Below are 23,917 nucleotides of genomic sequence, written 5' to 3' on the forward strand. Positions count from 1 at the left end.
AAATGACGGAATTATCCGTGAATTAGAAGTGGCCTTCATTTTTTATCTATTTACGGAAGTTGCCTTAAACGTACACGTGTAAGCAATTTACTAATTTCGTCGGACTGAGGAAACCTTCACTTATTTAGAATGATATATGGAGAGAACTGTTTACAGTACAAGTTAAATATACATGTGTTATAGAAATGTTTTATCTTTGAAACTAATTTTATGGAATATTTTTTGGTGTTTGATTGGTTATAAAAGTAAGTAATATGTGCCAATCATAGAATTTATTGAAACAAGTTTTGAAATCAAATTAAAATATTTATAAAAAGTGAATATAAGGAAAAACATGGTAAGTTAACATCGAGTAAATTTAAGGAAAAATTACAGAATTCCCACATTTTAGTTTACTTATTACCATTATTCCCTATAAGTTTTACAAATTTCCAAAATTCCTCATTTTCGCGCATCAGATTAGTGTATCTCGCGCATCAGATTAACGTATCATCGTTTATATTATTGTATCTCGCGCATCAGATTAGTGTATCATGTATAAAATGTACATCAGATTATTGTATCATGTATAAAATGTAATGTATCTTACTTAATGATTAATGTATCTCGCGCATCAGTTTAATTAATTAACACTTATATTATTGTATCTGTTTGAGGAAATTCTGTAATTATAAACTTTTAAGGGATAGATTGTAATTTTGCTTTAAAAGTATGTGATTTCTGTAATTTGACTAAAATTTAATCCTGCGAATAGTTATTCAAATTATAAAAATTACCTACCAAAATTACTTTAGCAACAAAATCATTCTAACTATTACTATCTCCGTCCACTTTTAATTGTTATATTTTCCTTTTTTAAAGTCAAATTAAACTATAAAAACTTTGACTAATATTTTACAATGTATTTTTTCATCATATTGATATGCAAAAATAACAATTTATAATAATTTTCGTATAGTTTTTAAATATCTAAAGTTTTTATTTAAAATATCGAATTAATGTAATCTTAATTTTAAAAATTAATCAAAATTGATTATCAAAAAACGTAACAAGACAAATAAAATCGGATGAACAGAGTATTACACTTACTCAAAAACACTACAAAATCACTGTTGGATGGGTCATACAATGGTCAGCGTTAGCTGTTAGATTTCTATCCATTAATACATGTCAATTTTAAAAACTATAAGGACTTATTTTGAGTTAGTGTATATTTGAAAGACTATTTTGAGTTGATGCTCAAACTTAGGGACTGTTTTGAGAAAAGATTTTTCTCAACTTTCTCTACACCGGAGAATGCACAACTAGACCACCAGATTCCGGGCGCTGTGCATCAATCGGAGAATGCACAATTAAATCGCGGGGGCCTTGTTCGCCGTCGAGTAGAGGTCGGAGTTATTGTGTGCTCTTTCGCCTGATTCTGTATTCCATTTTAATTGGTGAGATAGCCTCTTTAGGGTTCAGATGCAGATTGACTAATAATGGGTCTGGAAAATCTGAAGCAACTGACGCCTTTTATCAAAGAAGCATTTCAGCAAACACTACTCGTAGCCAAATTCCTCTGTGGTATTCATGTCACCAACAGCTACATCTGCACCTTCGCTCTCGTACGATAGCATAACCATTACTATTTTTCTTAGTTTACTACTTCATGATTTGGGACAATTGAACTGCAATTTTAAATCTGTATTTTATTTTATATATTTTGGGCAGACTCAAGGTCCAAGCATGCTTCCAACGTTTAATCTGACTGGAGATCTTGTTTTGGCTGAAAGGCTATCAACTCGGTTTGAGAAAATGCAACGTGGAGATGTGGTGCTAGTGCGTAGCCCTGAGAACCCGAGAAAAATTGTGATCAAAAGACTCATGGGTATGGGTGGTGATACTGTTAGATATGTTGTGGATCATGCTAATAATGGAATAGAACATACTATTGTGGTAATTAAGAATTCATCAAATACCTTCATTTACAACTGATTTTCCCCTCTTTTGCAGTTGGTAACAGTTTGTAGTTTACTTTCAGGAGCTAATGTAGTTGGGTTTTTGCTGCCCCCTTTCTTTTCGTCTCTCCACTTTTGTTTCTTAGGTGAATATGCTTTGAATGTGAACAGGTACCAGATGGACATGTTTGGATTGAAGGGGATAACAAATTTAATACCAACGATTCGAGGAACTTTGGACCTGTACCTTATGGACTTGTACAGGGCAGAGTCTTTTGGATTGTCAGTGATTCTTCTCTATTTTGATTTTTAGCTAATTTGCCAAATTGCTATGACTTGATTATATTTTGGAATTACTTTTTGCTTAATTTCTTGGAGGTGTTTTTGAAGGTATGTTTCATGCCATCATATTGATGTCCTTATGCATGCCATTGGATGATTATGTGTGAGACAATTTTTGATTTTTTAAAATAAAATTTGGTTAAGTTTGAATTGGTAAGTCAGATTTTTATTTTTGTATTGTTTGATAAGATTAAAAGAATAGCTAAGTCCCCTGTAGGACTTGCCAGAAGAAACCTGCCATAGGAATCATGTCTAGCTTGTGCATAAGCAGCATTTTTAGAGGATTATGTTGTGCTAAATAGTGTGTGTGCTGATTTTAGTGGTACCGTTTTCTACAATTTGGTTAGTTAGGGGCTTAGGGCTAAGATCTACATATATGCATAAGCACACCAAATCTTGTGAACGTCAGTTTAATACTTCAGGTTCTTGTAGACTAGTTGATAATACTTGTGAAATTCATCCAATATGTTTTATGTTTCTGACTTGAATTCATTAACCAACAGATATGTCGCTAGCTATTTCTGGAGAGTCATATTGAATTAGTAAACTAGGAATGTAGTAAAACAAATTGTGCAACTTTTTTGATCATTTTTCCATATTTTAAGACTTGCTTGTGCAGCATTCTATATTTAATTTTGCTGTGTTGTAGAAATCTAAAAGTTCTGACGTTGTGATTAGGTATGGCCTCCTGAAGATTTTGGATCAGTAGGAAGAGAAGTACAGTAATTCAACCTTTCAAGGTATGCTTGTTTATAATTTCATGTTTAAAATGTTTTTGCTAATTAGGAGGTTGGATCATTTGTTATGGGATTGTGCCATTGCTTTGCCATATTTTCCTCATTTCACTTTGATATTTTTCATTTTGTCACTTATTGGATTCTGGTGTTCTATATTTTTTCTCTTTATTTTTCCAAATTAGTCTTAGTGAACTATTTATGCTACTCTCAATGCTCTCAAGAACTTATGATTGTGTGAACTTTCTATGTGTTAAACTTCATGTACTCAACTAGCAAAATGTTTAGGAATCAAATATTGTGTTTAGGTTTCTTCCTAGTGTTTTTCTTTTTAAATGTTTTCTATTTTCTCCCCCGGCTAATTCAAATTTCCTCTTGGTGGCTTCCTTGTAGGAAATTTGCACATTTTCAAACTAAGCTTCTTGTTTGCTTCATGTTTTATCTAGGGTATTACATCCAAATGCTAATTGAATACAGGATGAAGCTTCTTTTTGGTTATGACTGAAAATATGTGTGCTTGGTAATGTATGACAAGATTATGGCTCGTAATAATGTATCTTCTGCATAATATTCTGATTTTTGTCAACTTGTGTTCTATAAGAATAATATGATGCTGGCATGTTTTGAATTTAAATGTAGAAACCAGATAGGTGAGAATTTATATAGCTGACCCCAACTTGTATAGGAAGGTATAATGTGTTGTTGCTTCCCATAACAATGGCATGCATATAAACCTGTTTTCCTTGTTGGTAGCTGAAACCGGTTAATGGACTTTACCTTGGCAGATTTGGAGTATGCTTGTAGAGTATTCTCTTACAAGCATGGTTTTTAAACAATTTACTGAAGATGGCAATTGGTGGGTTGCTTTACTACTAGGTTCGAGGTGGAAGACAGGACGCCGGAGCTGTTAAATATATTCGGTTAATGTATTTCTCAAGCTCCAAAGGCTGCACGGTTTGCATAATTTATTCTTGAAGTGCCACTGCTAATGCATTAGCAAGATTCTAGCTCGATAGGAACCACATACAAAAGAATACTGCCCAAATGGTCTTTCCATATTTTACTTGTGCCCAAAAATTGTTTCAACTTCTTTAATATGTGAAAGCTTCTTTTCTGTTTTACTTTGTCGTTGTTCTTCAGTCGTTCGGGACTTATGGACCTAAGGGTTGTGGTTTGGCGGTCACTTCTCATCTAACTCGAGCCTTTGTAGTCATTACTCGATACATGTTACCGCTAGGAAATTACATGTACCTGGTCTCTAAGGTGCAGGCAAGCTTTGCCAAAACACCTCACAATGTTAAAATTTTCATTTTTTGGCAGTTACATGTTCCATTTAATAATACAGTAGTAATTTTTTTTCATGTTAAATTACTGCAGCATATATCCAAAAGTTGGGAATTGACTGTATACTTCATATTGTACTATTCAGCTCGTTTCATTTCGACGCTTGCAAATAAAAGACAAATTATGGGTCCTCCTAATGCTAATTGCAAATACATTGCATATTTTATACTACTAATTTTTAAGCCATCCAAAATGCAGAATTTACTCTACCAATTAGTCAATGCATGCACTTGAAAAATAAAATAACGGTAAGATTACAACATCATTAAAGGACATCTCTATGTTAAGAATGGCACTATACTCGTAAATTATAGTCACACACAACACCAAATTATAGGTAAGATCACGTGAGATGAAAACAAAAAGAAAAGAATAAAATTCTGTAAAACCGAGAGAATTTTAAATAAGGGACGAAATTATTTTTTTCAAAAGAGTTGCTAAAATACGATGAAATGGACTGATGTTGAAGAATCGACAAAATGCCACTTGAACCCAGAGCTAGTTAGTTCTCCCGAAAAAAATTAGTTCTTAGTAGGGTAAAATAGATATTGTCATTTTAAATGCTGACCAATGGCTAATTATTCTCTAGCGCAAATTGCATTATATCCCATTTTACGGCAACCATATATGTAAGATAATCAGATGAAAAGTTTTGAAGGGCAAGAAAAATCTAAAACCTCATCATATCAACAAAAAGAATCTGTAAAATTTAGAAATTTCATCACAATGTTTGCTATGTACAGGAATCCAAGTTATACAGGCATGTTTACCCTGAGCAACCACCTTGCATAGTTGCATGGGGTATTTTTTCCGTTGAGTTGAGCTTTCTTCGATCACTCAACCACAATACCGACCACTCAACTGAGAAGTTCTCTCATTTTAGTATTGTCAGTCCCTCATTTCTAGCTGAAAATCACCAATCAATGTACAATTCCATCACGATGATCATATGGGGCTCGCCCTTGAGACCTGCATCCACAATGCTTAGAACACATTGGTACAAGTTTGTGAATCCATATAGTGTAAGACAATGAAAATCAAGAAATGAGTGGAAAGATCTCCAGTGCAGAAAGTTTGAGTTCTTCATTGATTTTGCACTCTACTTTCACATTCTCCATTGGGTTTTGATGTTCGGTTAAAGTAAGGTTAAAAATAATGTTTGTATAAGTTGTCTTTCAACTGCTAAGCTGCAATTCTGGCGAGTTTGTGGATCTTACGAAAAATTTAATGGACAGCTAAAATGATTCGTACCCATAGCTTCACCTACCATGATTTCCCGTCCCTAGTGTAATGTGCGAGGAGAGAAATAATTTATTTGCTTTGTCTTTTAACTTTTTTCCTTTTCATTTGATCAGTGATGGGTTTATAGCCCTTATAAAAGAACTTGCATTTTCTACATATTCCCTAGTCAAGATCATGATGCACATGACTAGAGATCAATCAACAAACAAGGTGTGCATTAGAGTCAAAAGAAGGCAAGTAACCTGATTTTGCACACTTGCAGCAGCTGTCCATCGCTGAGGCTGAACTGTCGCTGAACTGTCACTTATAAAAGCTATTGTCCTCGACTCCTGTTGACTGAAAGTGACAAGTGGAGGCGGTAGTTCTCTCATCACCCATAGCACAAATGCTGAAGGTATAGAAGAACCTGGAAAATATTTTGATCAGGTACAGAGTATTAGAAAGTTTTCCCCCTTTGTGAATAGAACTCTAATTTGTAGGAAAGAACTGCATTGTAAGATCAGCTCCCCCCAACAAAACACATACAAGCTACTTGTATTCTTGGTTGAAGAAGTAATTGGAGTCTCCATACCATAGCCCAATACAATGAAGATAGATGCAATTTCTTAAACTAAAGAACAACAACATAACCAATGTAATCTTACAAGTGGAGTCTGGGGGGAAGAGCAGGAACTATGAGGAAGGCAAGCAATATCTTGACACACCATTACTAAATCCCCTCTCAGTCATGTCCCGATTTTTTAAAGAAATATCTGATATGTCCCAATCCAGCTCTTATGTTAAGTCCTTACAACATAGCTCCCAACTTCTGTTGAGTGCGTCCAGAGAGACATCTCACAACAACTCAAAATGCTTACGATATTAATGCACTTATATGTCTCAAAAAAAAAAAAAGAATATTAATGCACTTATATAACATCATCAGAGCAACCTCTGATTGTTAAATTGGTTCCTTCTACCATGTTTAGTTCAGCCTTCTTCATCTAATTAACTACAGTTAGAGCTCTTAGGTATAAGGGGTGGGCTTGAGGAGCATCTCGTAGCTTCAACAATTGGTAAAAACAATTAGCAGGCAAAAAGCAGAAGTTCCCGCTGAAGTCTAGAATTTCAAATCAAGCTTTCAGTAAGGAACAAGTTTTAAAGGGTACCTATAAAATAATACAAAACCATGAGAAGAGATGTACAAACACCATTTATCTTCTGTCCATGCCAGTTAAAAAGAAGCTGCATTAAAAGCATTATCTTTTAGAAACTTATGCAGTCAAAACAAAAGACGATCTCATGAGACCAGCAGAAGACATACGGGTATATCTGTGAATACGGCGACAGCGGCACTTGAAGTGAAACATAGAACAGAAACAACTGCCAAGCCTGCAACCTTCATTTGACAAACATATAATAAAAAACCGAACTTCACAATAAAATAATCTATCACAATCTGTGTCATGAGAGCTAAATTTTAACAAGGAAGAAAAGAAGAGAAAGAAAATTTGCAGTTTATTTAAGCTCAGGTCTTAAAACTAGAACTGTAAAAGATCTCAGTATGACATGACGTGACACAGAAGTTTTCTGCAGTCTGCAAATAACGATTCCAACTGCCATACAGAAAATGGTAGAGATGCACCAAGGAAAGATGAGTTAGTACCTTCCACATTTCTGATGAAGCCCTTTCAGATCTCACTTTGCTCATTTTCAAGAACAATACCAGTCCTGCATAGCGGAGATATTATAGTCAGAAAGGACAGATTTTGAAATAGAAAACCTTCACATAAAATAATTAGAACACAAAAGACCTAGTTTAAACAACAAGTTCTTTACGACAACTGTTTCTTAAATTTCGCACAGCTCGATGAGAAATGGATAATTGGTTGAACAATCAACTCATTCGATCGCGATATTACTGATGAAATATTTGTCTTTCTGGGGAGACAGCAGATTCACCCCCTAAAACTATCAACCATGCATATCTTATTGTTTAAACTATTTCTGAAATCACTTCTCCACCCCCCTGACCCACCTCTGGGGACACACACACACACAGAGGGAGAGAGAACTCTTGGAACATTTGTAAATCACTCCTCATTGTTAAATAAAATAACTCAAATCTTTTATATCAGCTGATTCTGTGAAGAAATGGTGGATCAAGACGTTAGTTATTACACAAGTACTGAAGTGCCCATGTAAAGATTTATGGTGCATAGTAGCAACAGATGAGATTTTATTACTGAAAATGGAAGGACAACAATTTTCTGGGACCACATTAATGTGGAAGCAGGATAAATAATACCAGTGTATGAGATACTAACCATAGCATGCCAATGCCACTCCCAGCAAAAGAACTGCTAAGGCAAAGAGATCTACATACACCTGGATGAAACTGCACTTCATCAATTATCAAGAGGAAGGTGGGGAGAAGGTGGCAAAGAAAAAAATCACCATGAAACAGTCTAAATTTATATTCCCCCAACAATAATTTAAACACCAAAGACCAGAATTGTAAGCAAATTAAAAATACCATGCTAATTCATTTAAGCATGAAAAGCATTTTACAAGAACTACCCTTACTCACAGGGGAACACATCCTCTCTTTCAACGAGATGCTCCTCTCAGTAAATACTAAGAAACAGTTTGGCTCCAAGTCGAAGGTATATACTTATTTGTGTAATAAAATATAACTGCAGCTAAAAATGAATATGTGAGGCTCAAAGTAATCTAGAAAGAGAACCAACAACTGCTAAATCAAATGGATTAAAGAAAGAATATGTGAAAACAACAATCAAGTAACACTTATCAATAGTGTTCTAGACAGTTTACCCACTTATTACATGGCCTTGCTCCCAATGCCAAGTGAGGTTATAGAACAGATTGACAAGATAAGAAGGGACTTCCTCTGGAAAGGCAACAGGGAGAAACACAAATTACATCTCATCGAATGGGAGAAGGTCACACAACCAAAATACCAAGGAGGTCTTGGCATTAAGAACCTTGCAGCCCACAACAAAAGTATGATGATGAAGTGGCTTTGGAGATACAACTTGGAAGACGCAGGGCTCTGGAAAGAGGTCATCATAGCTAAGCATGGAAGGCTGAATCAATGGTGCTCAAATGTTACTACACTTCCTTACGGAGTGGGACTGTGGATGACTATTAGGATGTTGTGGGATACATTTGATCAGAACGCTTACTTTGAATTGGGGAATGGTTTACTCCTAAAATATTTTGGACAGACAAATGGATCATTCACTTCCCAATCGTGCATATCTTCTAAATCTCAGATCCCTTCTCTATTATCAGCAATAACAGAATTGGGATCTTGAGCAATTCTAAACAGATCTGGGAAATCCTCCTGAAGAGTGGTATTTTTTTTTTATCTCAAAAAAAATACCACTCTTCAGGAGGATTTCCCAGATCTGTTTAGAATTGCTCAAGATCCCAATTCTGTTATTGCTGCTAATAGAGAAGGGATCAATTGGGATCTGAGATTTAGAAGGAATATGCACGATTGGGAAGTGAATGATCTGGTAGACCTTTTTGCTAGACTACAACATTGTCACATTAATCTCCAGGCAGCTGATAAGCTCAAATGGGGACACTAGAAAGGAGTTTATACAGTCAAGGAAGGGTATCAACAGTTGTGCTCTAGAAACCCCGTGATAGCTAACTGGCCCTGGAAAGTCATTTGGTGGCCCAAGCTACCACCTAAGGTAGTATTTTTTACCTGGATAGCTCTATATGAGGCATGTCTCACCCAAGACAACATAAAGAAAAGAAAAATCCAGTTCCCAAACAGATGCTATATGTGCAAAAAAAGAGGCTGAAACCCCCAGACACCTTCTTCTTCATTGTGAGGTGGCCTCAGAATTATGGAGCATGTTTTTTGTCTCTCTTGCATCAATTGGACCACACCCCTCACTGTTAAGGATGCATATGAGAGTTGGAGTCTATGGAAAGTTGACAAAGCCATCAAGAAGATCTGGATTATGATACCTGCCTGTATTTTTTGGTGTATTTGGTTAGGGAGGAACAAGAGATGTTTTGATGGAGAGTCAACTGCTTTAGGCATTTTGAAGACTAGGTGCATTGAAAATTTGTTTAGTTGGTCCAACTTGTATCCTGCTGTTAATGCAGAACAACTTCAAGATTTTACTAACTCATTAGCTCTGGCTTAGATAGTTTGTATAGTTAGCCAGAGATTTTTTTGTAAGCTCAAATGCCATATCTTGTAAATTTTGCATCTTCTTGATGCTGTTATTAATACCACTTAGGTTATCAAAAAAAAAAAAAAAAAATCAAATAGATTGTGTAATAAAATCTGGTTGCAGCTAAAAATAAATATGTGAGGCTGGAAGTAATCTATACAGAGAACCAACAACTGCTAAATCAAATAGGTTACAGAATATGCGAGAACAACAAATAAATAGATACTGGTAATCAAAGAGCCTTAGTCCATACCCGAGCCACAACAGATGAATCAATAGGGTTCCTTCCCCTCCCAATCCATATTAGTACAGCAGCTACCAACATTAACAGAAAAACTAACAGGGTAACCTGGTCAAAAAGCAAATACATGAATTAAGAACAGAAATGGAAAAAGAGAAATACAGTGAGTTACAATGTGTCAATTTTTATGTAGAACATACACACAATGTCTTAAAAGTGGGGGCACAGCAGGGGGATTTGTAGAGTAGGGATTTTGCCACAAAGCAGACATATGCCGCACAAAATTTTTGAAAGAATTTTAGAAAGCAATAATTTTTTAAAAAAATACACTCAAATTTGATATAATTCATAAGCACAAGATAAACAGAAATAATTAAGTACCAAGTGATAATAAGATGTGTTTATTTTAATATAGTTCATCACGACATACTAAATTATAGAACAAAAACACATTGTTCTTATAAGTTAGCAGTAACATAAATTTATACTCAAATACTAAGAAGAAGATATTCAGAGTCACAAAAGGCAGATAACACAAAGCATAAACGTGGGCCTAGCCCCACTTATTTGGTTGTTATCGCAAAACTTTTCGCCACATGGTTGGCCAGTTGCATTTAAGGCCTGTGAACTGAGCTGCTAAGTGAATCACAATTTTGCCTTTTAAACATTATATGCGCATACTTCATAAACTTTACCAGAACCACAACTTTTTGGCGGCTTCCCACTTTGACAGCACGAAAAGAACAGCATCTTCGGCGACTATCAGCATTTGAATTTGGCTTGTTCTTCTCCAACAAAGCTTCTTGAGGGCTACATACATCATCTTCATCTTCTTCATCATTTGACTGATGGCAAAGATCAACCCTGAATTCATTTACAGAAAAGGATTTTAGACTTCATCAATATTTAATTTCTGCATGAAGATAGAGTTCATGGCTTGGACCCCTGTACCACGATTCCTTTCTATTTTAATTATTTCCTCATTCTATAGAATAAAGGTATGTTGCACATTTCCTTTTATTTCAGAGGTTCTTGTATAGTAGTTTTTTTGTAGATTCAAGTGCAAAAGGATATAAGATGCACGACAACTTTGGCCACCAAGGTTTTGGTCTAAAGGTGAGAACATAGTGTGTGATGTCGTGATATGTGGATTAGGCGCATGTCACGGGTATATATTCCACTGCAAATAAAGAACTGGCATTTAAGTGGAGAAGTTCCTTATTTTCTCCTTCTTCTACTTATTAGTACTATAATTCTTGTTGTATCATTACCTTTTTCTTTAAAATTTAGAACTACTGTTGTTTCTTTTACTTCGCTTATCTTTTCTATTTTGTTGTCGATTTCTTTTCTTTGATAGTTTCATCATAGTTCTTTTTACTCTTGTATTTTTCAAACCTGTTTTGTAAAACACTCTTTTTCCAATTTTTGAGCCGAGAATCTATCGAAAACAACTTCTCTACCCCACAAAGGTAGGGTAAGGTTTGTGTATACCCCACCCTCCCCAGACCCCACTTGTGGGATCACACAAGGTTTGTTGTTGTTGTTGTTAAGTGGAGAAAGTATAAAGGAGTGTGCCCATTATCCACCAAGCACTGAATGGTGCACCACTGATCGGATATTAAAAAAAGAGTTACATGACAAGTGACAACTTTGTTGGTGTAGAGCAGAAGAATCTATAATCTATGAATAGCACTAGGCTCAAGTAACCTATGTTGCTCAGACTCTTCAAAATGACAACTGGTGCATGTAGGATTATCCAAAAGTAGTGGATTTTTGGAGAATCTGACACGGGTGTGGCATTGAAAGTGAAGAGTCCGCGCAACTTAGCAAATAACTGCTATTCACCAAAAGAGGATCATTATTTGGTCAACCACATTCTAAAGTTCAGTAGCAGTGTCTTGCAAACTGCTGATTTTGGCAGCTTACTGATTTAAGTAACAGGTACTGCTTCTCTGCCCAAGATTATTTTCTGGAATGAAGATGGACTCTGGAGAAAAAATAGGAAGTTCACGATACTGAATTTCCCTCATAAAGTAGTTTCTTTTCCTCAAATTTAGAATTATAAAAGGAAGGCAAATAGTTAAATACACAACAATAATTTTCACACGTCCAAGGATACAGAAAACAGAAGGCGAACTTACCAGAAAGAAAGGAGAAGAAGAAATGCAGCAAGGAAAAGAATTTTGGGGAAAGCTGCAAAATAGTTTTTCATTAGTCCTAGTTAAAATAGCCTCAGTTGAAAAAGAACACGGTGGGTTTGAACATACCCATAACGACAAAGCCACAGGAGTGCGACCAGAAAATCCAACCCTTACATGCGGCAACAATTGTCAACAAAAAATAAAGGAAATAACCTGCAGGAGAATAAAGTTGATGACTGATTCATACTAGCAACTAAATTCTAACAGATTACTTGCTGGAAAGTAACTTACTTTATCATTATGAAATGCACAGAAAGCAAAAAATAAAAGATAAAGGTAAGTATTAAAGATAACTGTATACACGTGCTGCACAGGTGGTTTATCAAAGTTTCATGTCCAAATTAGCTTATACTCTTCGTGCCCTTAATTTCTACCAAACGAGAAGCTAGATCTTCTACAACAACATACCTAGTGTGCGATTCCACAAGTGGGGTCTGGGAAGGTTAGGGTGTACACAAACCTTACCCCAACCTCGTAGAGAGGTTTCCGATAAACCCTCAGATCCAGAAAAACATTTTCAAAAACAAGTTTTGACAAATACAAGAGTAAAAGCTATTGTGAAAATACTGTAGAAAAGAGAAGTACTAAAAACAAAAGTAGTGAAGATAACCCAAGTAAAAGAAACAATACCAGTGATACAATTGAAGAATTGTTATGGTCCCCTGATATGGATCAGGTTATGGGGCGTTGTAGTGTGAAATCAAATGTTTTCTTCCTACGACCTATGGTGCTGGTTCGTTAAGAGACAACTTGCAATCTCTTGAGTTTGAAGTACTCAAAGACTTGAATAATTTTCTGCTTCCCTTTCCATTGAATTAAAATAACTTAAATACAACATTGGTGGATTAACCACCCACCTAATAACAAGGAAATAACTTCCTACTACAACTGAAATGAGAAAGCGGAGAAATAACCTCCTTACTGCTAATAACTACTACAGAGAAAAACAATTACTACAGGAAAACACCTTTTACAGAAACCTACAGAGAAAACTAAAAAGCATAAATCAACTTTCTGATTAAACTTTTTTTTGATAAAGATAATGTTGTATTCATCATCATTAAGGATATGCTGGAGACCTCCAAAAATTGGTTTCCAACAAGAGAAAAAACAAAAAGGCTAATAGATTACAAAGTGCCTATAAAATCCAAAATTTGGGCAACTTCTTCTATCCCTTCCTCTTTACACCAAAAATAAAAAGTAGTCAAGCAGTTCCATTTGACTTTCTCTATTGAATTAGCTTTGTTATCATAGCATCTGCTATTTCTTTCTTTCCAAATACACCACCAAATGCATGATGGTATTATACTCCACCACTTTTTATTAGGTTTTCTCCCCCCTCTGCTGATCCAGCAACTAAGTAGATCTGCGGTATGCTCAGGCATAATCCATTCTGTATGTGTTAGTCCCAAAAAAAGGTTCCACAATTGTGTTGTCACTTTGCAATGGAGGAACAAATGGTTGTTGGTTTCCTCAGTCTCATTACAGAGAGAGCACCACGAAGCAATATAGAAACCCCTCCTTTTCAATTTCTCATGAGTGGAGCATGCTCTTCTGGCAACCAACCAGGAGAAACACTTTACCTTGGTTGGCACCTTGTTCCTCCAAATCTGCTTCCAGGGGCCAAGCTTACCACCTGGATGCTCCTTCACCTCCTTAATATACAGCTTGTTAACAGAAAGGCTTCCATCTCTAGAGTGTTTCCATATGATAGAATCTTTTTCTGCTGATAACCCATTGAAACCATTGAGAACAAGTAATAGCTCAGCCACTCTCCCAATCTCCCAGTCATTTAAATGTCTTCTAAACACAATATTCCATCCATGAATAGACCATACCTCAAGCCACTGTTTCTTCCGGATTGGTACACAAGGAAAATAGGTCAGGAAATAAGACCATCAGTGCCTCATTTCCATTCCAGTTCTCTTTCCAGAATAGGATTTTCGTCCCATTTCCCACCTTGTAGACTATGTTTCTACTTAGATCAGGCCACAAATTTCTTATTGTTCTCCAAGCTGACACCCCATATTCATAGAGTTGGAGACCCAATTTCCATTCAACCCGTACTTGTTGACTATCACCTCCCTCCACAGTCCACAGTGCTTCTTCCTCAGTGTTGAACCTCCATAGCCATTTTGACAAGAGACATCTATTCTGCAACCCCAAGTTTCTGATTCCAAGTCCACCAGATTGTTTATGTAACTGTGCAGTTTGCCATTTGACTAAATGCAAACCCTTCCCTTGTTTATTCCCTTTCCACAAGAAATCTCTTCTCAGTTTGTCAAGTTTTTCTTCCACTTTGGCAGGCATAGGGAATAAAGACATAACATAAGTTGGAAGAGAGTCCAACACAGAGTTTATTAAAGTGACTCTCCCTCCCAAAGAGATATACTGAGATTTCCAATTGGCCAATTTCTTCTGTCTTTTCAATTATGTCGTCCCAAATTTCTAGCTCCTTATGATTATGTCCCAATGGCATGCCCAAGTAAGTAGTGGGAAGATGTTCTACTTTACACCCCAATATCCTTGCTAGGCTCTAAAGTTGAGGGACTTCTTTAATTGGAAAGATGTTGCTTTTCCTCCAATTTACTGATAAACCCGAGACTGCTTCAAAAACCACCAAAGTCATTCTTATAAAGGCAACCTGTTCAGCCTTGGCATCACAGAAAATAATAGTGTCATCTGCATAAAGCAGATGACAAATCTGCATTTCCCTTCCTGAAGAGTTGCGGACCTTGAAGCCTTTTAACCAATTGTTTTGGGTAGCTACTCTCATCATACTATTATAGCCCTCCATGGCTAGGATGAAAAGGAAAGGAGAGAGTGGGTCTCCCTGCCTTAGACCCCTTTCTGATGGGAAAAAATCAACAGGTTCTCCATTCACTAAAATGGAGAACCTAACCGTTTTTATGCAATAATTGATCCACTTCAGCCATTTATCCCCAAACCCCATTTGTTTTAGAATCATGATTAGGAAGCCCCAATTGACATGATCATAAGCATTCTCTATGTCCAGCTTGCACATAATTCCTGGATCATCTCCTTTGACTTTGGTGTCCACACACTCACTTGCTATAAGTGTTGCATCAATGATCTGCCTACCTTTTATGAAGGCCATCTGGTGTTTATTCACAAGCTTACTGATCACTTTCTTTAACCTTTCTGCTAGTATCTTGGCAATGATCTTGTATATTCCACCTATCAAGCTTATTGGTCTGAAATCTCTCAGTTCCATAGCTCCCACCTTCTTCGGGATCAATGCCACATAGGTTGCATTTAGGCCCTTCTCAAACACTTGGTGATCATGAAATTGCCTCAAGGTGCTTAGTATGTCTTCCTTAAGCATTTCCCAGAAGCTTTGATAAAAACTCATCGGGAAACCATTCGGGCCTAGGGCCTTGTCACGGAACACAACTTGAGTGTCTCAAGGACTTCATCTTCCTCAAATTGTCTTTGTGGCCACTCTCTTTCCTCCACACTGATGCTTTCACTCCCTTGGAGATTAAAATGTGGCCTCCATTGTTCTGATTCCTTGTAGAGTTTCTGGTAAAAGCTTACAACTTCGTTCTTGATCACCTCTGGTTCGGAATAGTTTTAATCATACTCTTCACTTTAACACGTCATCTCAAACTCAATGAGGTAAAATAACTGAGCTTGTTTACTTTGAAAACAAGATACTAGAAATCAGCCCATAAAATCATAACCCAGCCAGCCTGTTTAGATTTTTTTTTTTGAAATAGGTAAACTATCCAGCCTGTTTAGATTTGGACGGGTTAATAACCCGCTTATTTTATTAAGCGGGATCACTTTGACCCGCTTAGTTCAACCCATTTTAAAACTGGGCTGATACGCAGCCTGCATGACTCATGAGGTTCTTTGTCTAAATATACTTAAAAATACATTTTTCATTTGATATGTTTTATATAGTCACAATATAAGGGAAAAAATTTATTAGGTACTCAAGCAAATTATAAGAAAACAAACTTTGAATTTAAAACTTAGTAGGAATTGGGTGGGTTGGGTTATGACCCGGTTCATAGCTCATCTCAACCCACCCCACTTTAGCCCAACTAACATTTAATCAGGTCAATGACCCGCCACTATTTATTTACTCAACCCATTTTGATATTCTCAAATTCAGCCCAACTCGCCCATTTGACACTCCTAGGATCAGTAAATATTTGCTGGTATCACCGGAATAATGAACAATCACATAAAAGATAAGCAGCGCTGAAACTCCGAGCCAATAATTACATAAAGAGAACTAATAAATTGTAGTACCCATAGAAAGATCTATATACATCACTGGAAAGAGGTGTAGTACGGAATATCTTCAACACGTTGTAAGCAAATTGGCAATATGTTAATATATTACTTTGTTACAAAGAACGTAACATACTATTAGGAATAGAAGTTAGAAATGCAGCAGCAGAAGAAGTTGCTAAACCTGAATTAGAAACTTAAAGCAGCAAATTTGCATCTGATTTAGAAAGGTAGCATGATCTTTGAACTTGATTTACATCATCTTACCTCTAAATATTTCATCTAGTTGTGTATCTACCAACTCATTTATCTGAGTTTGTTGTTTTTGTTCATAATTATGTTTTCTGGCGCTGGATACATATTTCTTTCTTCTATTTTATAGATTGCACTAGATTAAAATACTTCTTATTTCGTATTAGCACATTTTTCAGAAGAACCCACATTTTAATTACATTTAATTAAAGCATAACATGTCGCTTTTCAACACTTTCACCATTGAGTCAAATGTTAGTGAGAAGCTACACAAGGAATAAATATCAAGAATATTTGCTAGTTCTCTATGTATAAGAAACTCAGTTACCCCATACAGACGAAAAGTTAGTATGAAGCTTGTATTCATAAAATGATAAAAGAAAAGTGGCATATTACCTAGTCTTGCGCAACTTCATATTTTGCAAAATATAATCTAAGAACTTTTAAGTCATATCATTGCATTGACTCTTAAAATTGCTTATCATTTTGTGCTTCAGCATTATTTGATCTCTCCCATGTGCATTCAAAACAAAATATGCATCAACAATTGGCTTAAGAAACCCAATATTATGAGTAAAAAGTGCAACTATTTTCTTTTGATAAGAGCTCCCGGGGAGATCTCAGGGAAAAATAATACATAGATAGAACGACGATAATACAGAGAAAATAAGATGCTTACCCAAATTTGAAGATCCAATCATTAAGTGAAATACCTGCAATTTCATAGTGACGTCCAGTAAGCATGATTTGTAACTAGCACATAAGTGAAATAAGAAGGAAGCCTCATTGAATGTACTAAAGAATTTTATTAAGGCTAACCAGGACAGAAGGAATAAGAATCATTGAATCTACTTGATGACTATCACTTCATATCAGTAAACTAAACTAATTAAGGCAATATATTTCCAAATTCTAATATATGTGTATATCCTCCAAGAGATGTAGTGCTACCTCTGAGTTGATGAAGCCTTTTACTTGTTATTACACGGAGCTAGTCTACGTAGATATTATCAAGTTTATTCCAGTTCCCTTTTTCGATAGGTATATCAAGCATTCCCCACTTCATAGTCAGGTATTAGAAGAACAAGGAGGTAAACTAATTCTGGTTTTTTGGTAGTGCCTTCAAATGAGGGGAAGAAGCATCTTGTATGCACCATACTTGGATCATTTCATGCAGAACGAGACTCCTCAATGTTCACTAATATCAGCTATTCAAAGATGCATTTGTGTTCTTTTGAAGAAGTAACATCACCAGAATATCCAACCCAATCTGCACTGCACATTGTACCACTTGGCTGGAAGTTAACATGGTAGAAGGTAGTAGTGGCCCAGCATTTACCGGTTAACTCCACAAGACGATCACTACTATGACCCTGCTGTTACAGAGCTCAATATCACCATTATCACACTCCTAAAACCTCCATCGTCCTAGGGATCATCAATAGACTGATCTTGCACCAAGAACTGAGCATAGACACCCCTCATCTCTAACACCAAAGAATTTAGATGTGAGCATAAATGAACCACTATACCATAATGGCCAAGTGATTAGGCTGGGTTTAATATCCTGAAGTTCAGATTTGTACTCATCAGAGGACTGAGAGGGAAAAAGAGATACATTGAGAGAGTACAACACATGGAAAATACTGGAGACTAACCTGGTATGAATACTAAAATTTTGAAAACCTACATGATCAACAGTAATTTAGGCAATGGTTATCAAAAATAAAACTTTAGGTAATAGTTATCAAGTTGTAGAAATGGAGGGAAAGGATCATTACTCATTACTATGGCAATAGTGAGAAAGAACCAACTTAATACTAGAACTGTAAAGGCATTTCAAGTATATTTTGGCTTCTGAAGACCACTGTTCTGTCACCTAAATTATCTAATATTTTCCTATTAAAAAGATATGATATGTCACCTGAACCGTAAATGCTAGGCACGCAAGTTTTGAACATTATAAAACTAATGGTTTAGACAAGAGTATTCAGTTGACTATCATCAACATGGGTTCTTGGACTTTTCACATTCTCCTCTCTTCTACACTTAATAGGTAAACCAGCAACATAAGTTAGCAGCTCGGCTAGAAGGAAAACAGATGAGAGAAGTGTTTCTGATAAATATGCAAAGAATACATTATACCAAGTACCAACAGTAATAGAGCTCACATAACCAGCCATGTACTCAAACTATACTCCCTATACGCACACCTCCTCCATGATTTTATCCTTATCACTTATGGTAAATGTAAAGATACAAACGATTACACACCTGAACATGCATACCTAAGTCTTAGTTGCCGAAGAAATTATTATTATTGTAATTGTGGTGTTTAGGCCAGCTTGCGAGCACTTCAACTACCTCACACCAACACAAATACAGGGTAACTTTACCAGCTGAGGCTTATGCAAATGGGAAGAACTCACTTAGGAGTCTTTGTCTCTACTATGTTCCATGGTTTTCATCTTCATTGACAGTTAGGCCACACCCTGGGGTGCAATCCCAAAGAGAATTAACCACACCCAAATCCGAGTAACTTTCGGTATCAAAGGAAAAATCATTTGCATATAAGCATCTAGCAACATGCTTCATTAGTATATAGGCTATTCATAATTGGAACTAGACAAAAAGTGTCAGTGGCAAATTGGCCTGTTTTCACATTGTTCAATAATTACTTAGACCTTGGGAAGGTACTTTAACTTGAAGTAGGAGGATAGAATGTTTTCATCCAGCTCGGGTACCAATAAAATCAGCCAGAGAATTGAGGATGAAATGCTTACTTTCTGACGAGTCCAGCCATTGTGTGTATTCCGAGAGTGAATTCTCATTAACTGGAAAAATAGATAAGCAACTTTAGTTGTACAAAAATATGACGACACAATCTATTTAGCCAGAAATAATCACTACCACACTGCAGATGTGAGAGTCATTAACAGCACAAGAATATACTCTGATAGAGTTGCACCAACATTATGCAACCACAAAAGGCACAAGCAGCAACCTAAAAAGAAGCACCAAACTGGTTTGCAGCCATTAGATTGCTTCATTATGCCAAGGTTAGAATTAAGCTAGATTAAGGTTTTCTCTTTTTCAGTTGGTCAAATAATTTCTTTAAAAAACACCCAGTTGGTGTCAAAAAGTACTCTGCTCGATTCATTCCTCATCTTCACAAAGGTTCTAGATTGTAGTTGAATGCTGATAATTCATTGACAACATCAAACTCTCACTCTCACACAACCACCACCCCCTCCCCACGGCCTCTCTGGTTCTCAATCTTAGCAACTAGTCATATTAAGCAAGCACCTAAATTAAACAGTGGTCTTCCTATATGCCGCCTAAGGAGCTAACAAAGTCTAAAAGCTGATCAAAATTATTGAGAATATGATGGTTACTCCAGAAAAAATTGTTTCTAAGACATCTATACTTCAAAGCATGAATAGGAGAAGAGTTTCCTTGAAAAGCATATTCTGCTATTTCTTTCCAGCCATAGGCACCAAAAAATAAAATAGAAGCTGGAACAGTCTGTCAAAGCTTTTTAATTGTTTCCTTACATTCTATTGTCCCCACTTATGTATGTGCTTTTATGCTATGAGGCATAACTCATTGAATGACAAATGGACAGGAATATACTCCATATATCGGCAGCAACTGGGCAATGCAAAAACAAGGCATAGGTAACATCTTCTGCTGAGGGAGAAATCCCTTCTAATAAAATTTTCATGTGTCAAACACCTCCTTTAAGAGTTACCAAGCCGAAGAAACAATTTCTTTACTCAAGTGGGACAAATAATCAAGGGACTCTTAAGGATTTCCATCTTGAACCAATCAAGATACATGAGGAGAAGACAAACACTTATACTTGTAGAAGAAAACCAATCTAGCCCTCCCCTTGGACTAATTATAGAGTAGTTTGCTGGGAAGCAGTGTTTTTGAGAGCATGATGCGCAAAAAAGCAACTAGGCTCGCTTCACTAGAAGCGAGAAGCCAAGTGCTCTCTTCATTGAAGTGAAGCACAATTTCAAATATAAAATAAACCTAGCACGCATGAGTAAAATAACTAAATAAAAAAAGAAATCAACAGAAATAATATATAGAAGCAAATCTTTCAATTTAAAAACTAGAAAATTGATAGCCAAAAATCCTTGATAGGACAAGCAAAATAAAAAACAAAACATAAATGGATGATGCCATTTAAAATATTGATGGCTCTCTATTTTGCTCAGATGGATGCCATTTGAAATTGCTGTTAAGAGAACAAAAAATTAAAAAACAACTGTAATTCAAAAAAAGCTACTGAAAAAGAAGAGAATAAAACGAAGATGAGAAGAAAATAGAAATAGAATAATTAAAATTACACAGAAGAAGAATACGCAGCACATGAAAGAAAAAAGAGAGAAGAAGACAAATAAATAAACAAAATTCAAATAAATTAACAAACTGAAGGAAAAAAAAAAGAGAAACAAATAAAGAATATAAAAGCTGAAGAAGACCGAAACAAGAGAAGAGAAAAAAAACGCAGCAGCAAAGAAGAACATAGCAGCATGATAATAATAAGAAGAAGAAGTAGCTGGAGAAAGTTGCAACCTAAGTCGCAGAAGAAAGCCGCACCAAGCAGTGATGAAATATTTTGATACAGGTCTGCAATGTCTTTTTCTTCTTAAGAAGTAGACTTTTTTAAAAATAATTAGAAAAAGGGAATGCTTCCTCACTGCAGTTAACCATCATCCACCATGATCTTGGGATATGAAGTGGGGTATGTCAGTTAACCTTCAAAGAGGTCATGCCTGAAGGAAGAGGGATAAGGAGGATATTTGGAGATTCAGTTTGCAATTCATTGGCAACAACATGGATCGGGAAAAAAATCCATTCCTTGAGTTATGCTTATACCATTTTAGCTTGCAATTAAATGTTATCCAAAAGTACCAAGTTTTTGCTTTAACTGTAATTGGAGAGAGAAAACAAAAGGATCACCAAATTCAGTAAGAGTACCGGATATCTCAAAAGGAAAAGCAAGGTACTCTCCTTCCTTAAACAAGAGCCATTAGCTCTTAAAAGTCGGCTACTTTCCGAAAAGCTTTCAAACTATTCTTTGTAATGATATCTTGCACTCTCAAATGAGAAAGAAGAGTTTTACACGTATCTCTGATCCAAATTTGAGATATAAGATCTCTTTGTCATGAATGGAATTAGTATCCACAATCTCCTTGATTCTTCGATTTAACAATATAATTTCAGATACAATTGTTTTGTTCCATTTTAAACCAAATGTAATGCAAGCATGGGACTATTATGGTATTTGATAAGCATTAACAGAAAAACAACACATGGTTGAATCCCAGTGGTCTGCTTCAAGAACAATCTCAATTTTAGCCCATTCCCACAGACATCAAAAATCATGTTCACCTAAACAAATGCAGAGCGGGTATATGAATACCAGAGATTCAGAAGTTCTAAATTTAGCTAGTATCTTAGATGGTATTGTAGCAATACCACCAACCATTTTCACCAAATACAGTAAAATCTATTGAATGTGGAGAAAACAATCACATAGTTAATGCAATCTACATGGGGAATTATATTGGCCATAAATGCCATAATACTGGTAAAGTCGCTCCAAACAGTGAGAATCACTTCTCGACAACTCCCTAGATGTGCTGCAAGCACTATATGACAAAACTTATCACAATTTGGTCCACAAAAAGCTGCAATCCTACTCATCCCAGAGAAGACGAAGAGAAATTATAGTAAAAATCGCATTGCAAGTGGTCTATGGCCAAGTAAGTCCCCATGAAAAAATAAGCTTTCTGCTTCAGAAAATCCAAATTCGGAACAAGATTACATTTGGTCTCTTTGACACCAAATCTTTGCAACTTCAAATTAGTCAATTCAGCAGAACTCTTCAAAGATATATACTACTCATTATACTAAACGATGCATGACAATGGCAGAAAACTGTCTCAAGAAAGTGCGTCTGTAGAAACCCATGATAAATTAGAAAGTAAAAAACTTAACCCCATTGAGGCAATTGAACTTCCATTCCTTCGAATTCAAGCATATTAACGGAATTGACAACAGAGAAACCAGGAAGTAATGAGCCACACAAAGAAAATTTAGCAAAAGGACTCAATTTTTCAATCAATAGCACAAACCTAGCCGAAACAGCACCTTTCCAATGTCCATCCATCATTCAAAATCCATTAAAACCCTTCAAAAATCCCAATTGGAATGCATTCCCAAAATCCCAAATTGGGAACAAGAAACGAACACCCAACACAACAATTGCAAGAATCAAGACATAATTTTTAGCAGAAACCCCACATATATAACACCCACTGGAACCATCAAGAACAGGGGTGGAAAGAAAGAAGAGTACCTGAGCAAAAGCAAGAACTGCAATAAGGGCATCGACAGAAGCAAGACCCACATTCACTCCCATTAAAGCCTTAGGATAACAAGTCCCTTCTCTCAACTTAATCATGTTCTTCTCACTCCTTTTCTTTATCTTTTACAAAACCATCCACCGCCTCCAACTCTCTTACCCCTATTTCCTCTAATACAGAGAAAAAAATGTGGACACACAATATGATGATAAGCTTATATATATTTATGTACCCAAACACATACAATAAGTCTTGATGAACTAAAAAAAAAGAAAATGAAACGGTATCGAAAACGATATTCCTAATTCCCCTACTTTTTTCTCTTTCCGCAGCCTCGATGGTATCTTTTTCTTTGAATTTGTTGCAGATCCGCCCCTGGATTCTTACCTCAAACACTCCCTTTATACCCTTTTTCTCTCTCTCTCCCTCCGTAGACAAGAGTTGAGTTGGCCCTTTTGGGACAAGTACGAGTCCCTTCCTTCGTCTTGATGTCACGCGGTGGCTTTCAATAATTCTTTCAAACAAAAATATACTAACTCGTAAATTTACTTAGCACCTTAATTTTTATATTTTAAAAATAAAATTATTATTTAAAATAAAATAATTTTATTTATTTTTTTATTTTTATTTTTTTTTATTTACCTGAAAGCCCAAATCCTTATAAATATCTTGTATCTTTAAATCCCCTTTCAATTATTCATAAAACTTCGTCTCTTACCTCTCAATAATTCTGCTTCAAGAACTCACCTTCAACCTTCAACCCTTCCAACCTTCTT

At 35.9% G+C, this 23,917-nt stretch overlaps 2 protein-coding genes across 3 annotated transcripts; one reads left to right on the forward strand and one right to left on the reverse strand.

Annotated features, from left to right (window-relative positions):
• The first annotated feature begins 1,237 nt into the window (after positions 1-1,237).
• On the forward strand, positions 1,238-4,356 carry LOC125849275 (uncharacterized). The gene is made up of 5 exons (XM_049529330.1): positions 1,238-1,607; positions 1,714-1,938; positions 2,112-2,222; positions 2,961-3,022; positions 3,802-4,356. Exons 1-4 carry the CDS (start codon positions 1,482-1,484, stop codon positions 3,006-3,008), a joined length of 510 nt encoding a protein of 169 aa, XP_049385287.1. The 5' UTR covers positions 1,238-1,481; the 3' UTR covers positions 3,009-3,022; positions 3,802-4,356.
• Positions 4,357-5,003: 647 nt separating this feature from the next.
• On the reverse strand, positions 5,004-23,641 carry LOC125848497 (tobamovirus multiplication protein 1). 2 transcript variants are annotated; one of them, XM_049528374.1, is made up of 13 exons: positions 23,135-23,639; positions 19,542-19,592; positions 17,438-17,471; positions 12,310-12,396; positions 12,184-12,235; positions 10,738-10,906; positions 10,055-10,150; positions 7,909-7,969; positions 7,248-7,312; positions 6,906-6,980; positions 6,751-6,826; positions 5,845-6,008; positions 5,004-5,329 (listed from the first exon to the last, which is right to left on the reverse strand). In XM_049528374.1, exons 1-13 carry the CDS (start codon positions 23,237-23,239, stop codon positions 5,306-5,308), a joined length of 1,059 nt encoding a protein of 352 aa, XP_049384331.1. In that variant the 5' UTR covers positions 23,240-23,639; the 3' UTR covers positions 5,004-5,305. The 2 variants fall into 2 exon arrangements, with proteins under 2 accessions (XP_049384331.1, XP_049384332.1); XM_049528375.1 differs by lacking the exon at positions 10,738-10,906 and having other exon boundaries at positions 12,306-12,396; positions 23,135-23,641.
• Positions 23,642-23,917: the final 276 nt, after the last annotated feature.

The sequence above is a fragment of the Solanum stenotomum genome, chromosome 12 (assembly GCF_019186545.1).
Source record: "Solanum stenotomum isolate F172 chromosome 12, ASM1918654v1, whole genome shotgun sequence".
In the NCBI taxonomy this organism is placed as follows: Eukaryota; Viridiplantae; Streptophyta; class Magnoliopsida; order Solanales; family Solanaceae; genus Solanum; species Solanum stenotomum.

What these genes read in the sequence shown, in the direction of transcription:
- LOC125849275 (XM_049529330.1), top strand. Translation starts at nt 1,482, where the DNA reads ATGGGTCTGGAAAATCTGAAGCAACTGACGCCTTTTATCAAAGAAGCA. An exon ending in GAATAGAACATACTATTGTG is followed by an intron (nt 1,939 to 2,111) that starts GTAATTAAGAAT and finishes GAATGTGAACAG; the next exon opens with GTACCAGATGGACATGTTTG. An exon ending in AGGGCAGAGTCTTTTGGATT is followed by an intron (nt 2,223 to 2,960) that starts GTCAGTGATTCT and finishes CGTTGTGATTAG; the next exon opens with GTATGGCCTCCTGAAGATTT.
- LOC125848497 (XM_049528374.1), bottom strand. Translation starts at nt 23,239, where the DNA reads ATGATTAAGTTGAGAGAAGGGACTTGTTATCCTAAGGCTTTAATGGGA. An exon ending in GCCAAAAAGTTGTGGTTCTG is followed by an intron (nt 10,151 to 10,737) that starts GTAAAGTTTATG and finishes CTTTTTGACCAG; the next exon opens with GTTACCCTGTTAGTTTTTCT. An exon ending in ATTCATCTGTTGTGGCTCGG is followed by an intron (nt 7,970 to 10,054) that starts GTATGGACTAAG and finishes AGTTTCATCCAG; the next exon opens with GTGTATGTAGATCTCTTTGC.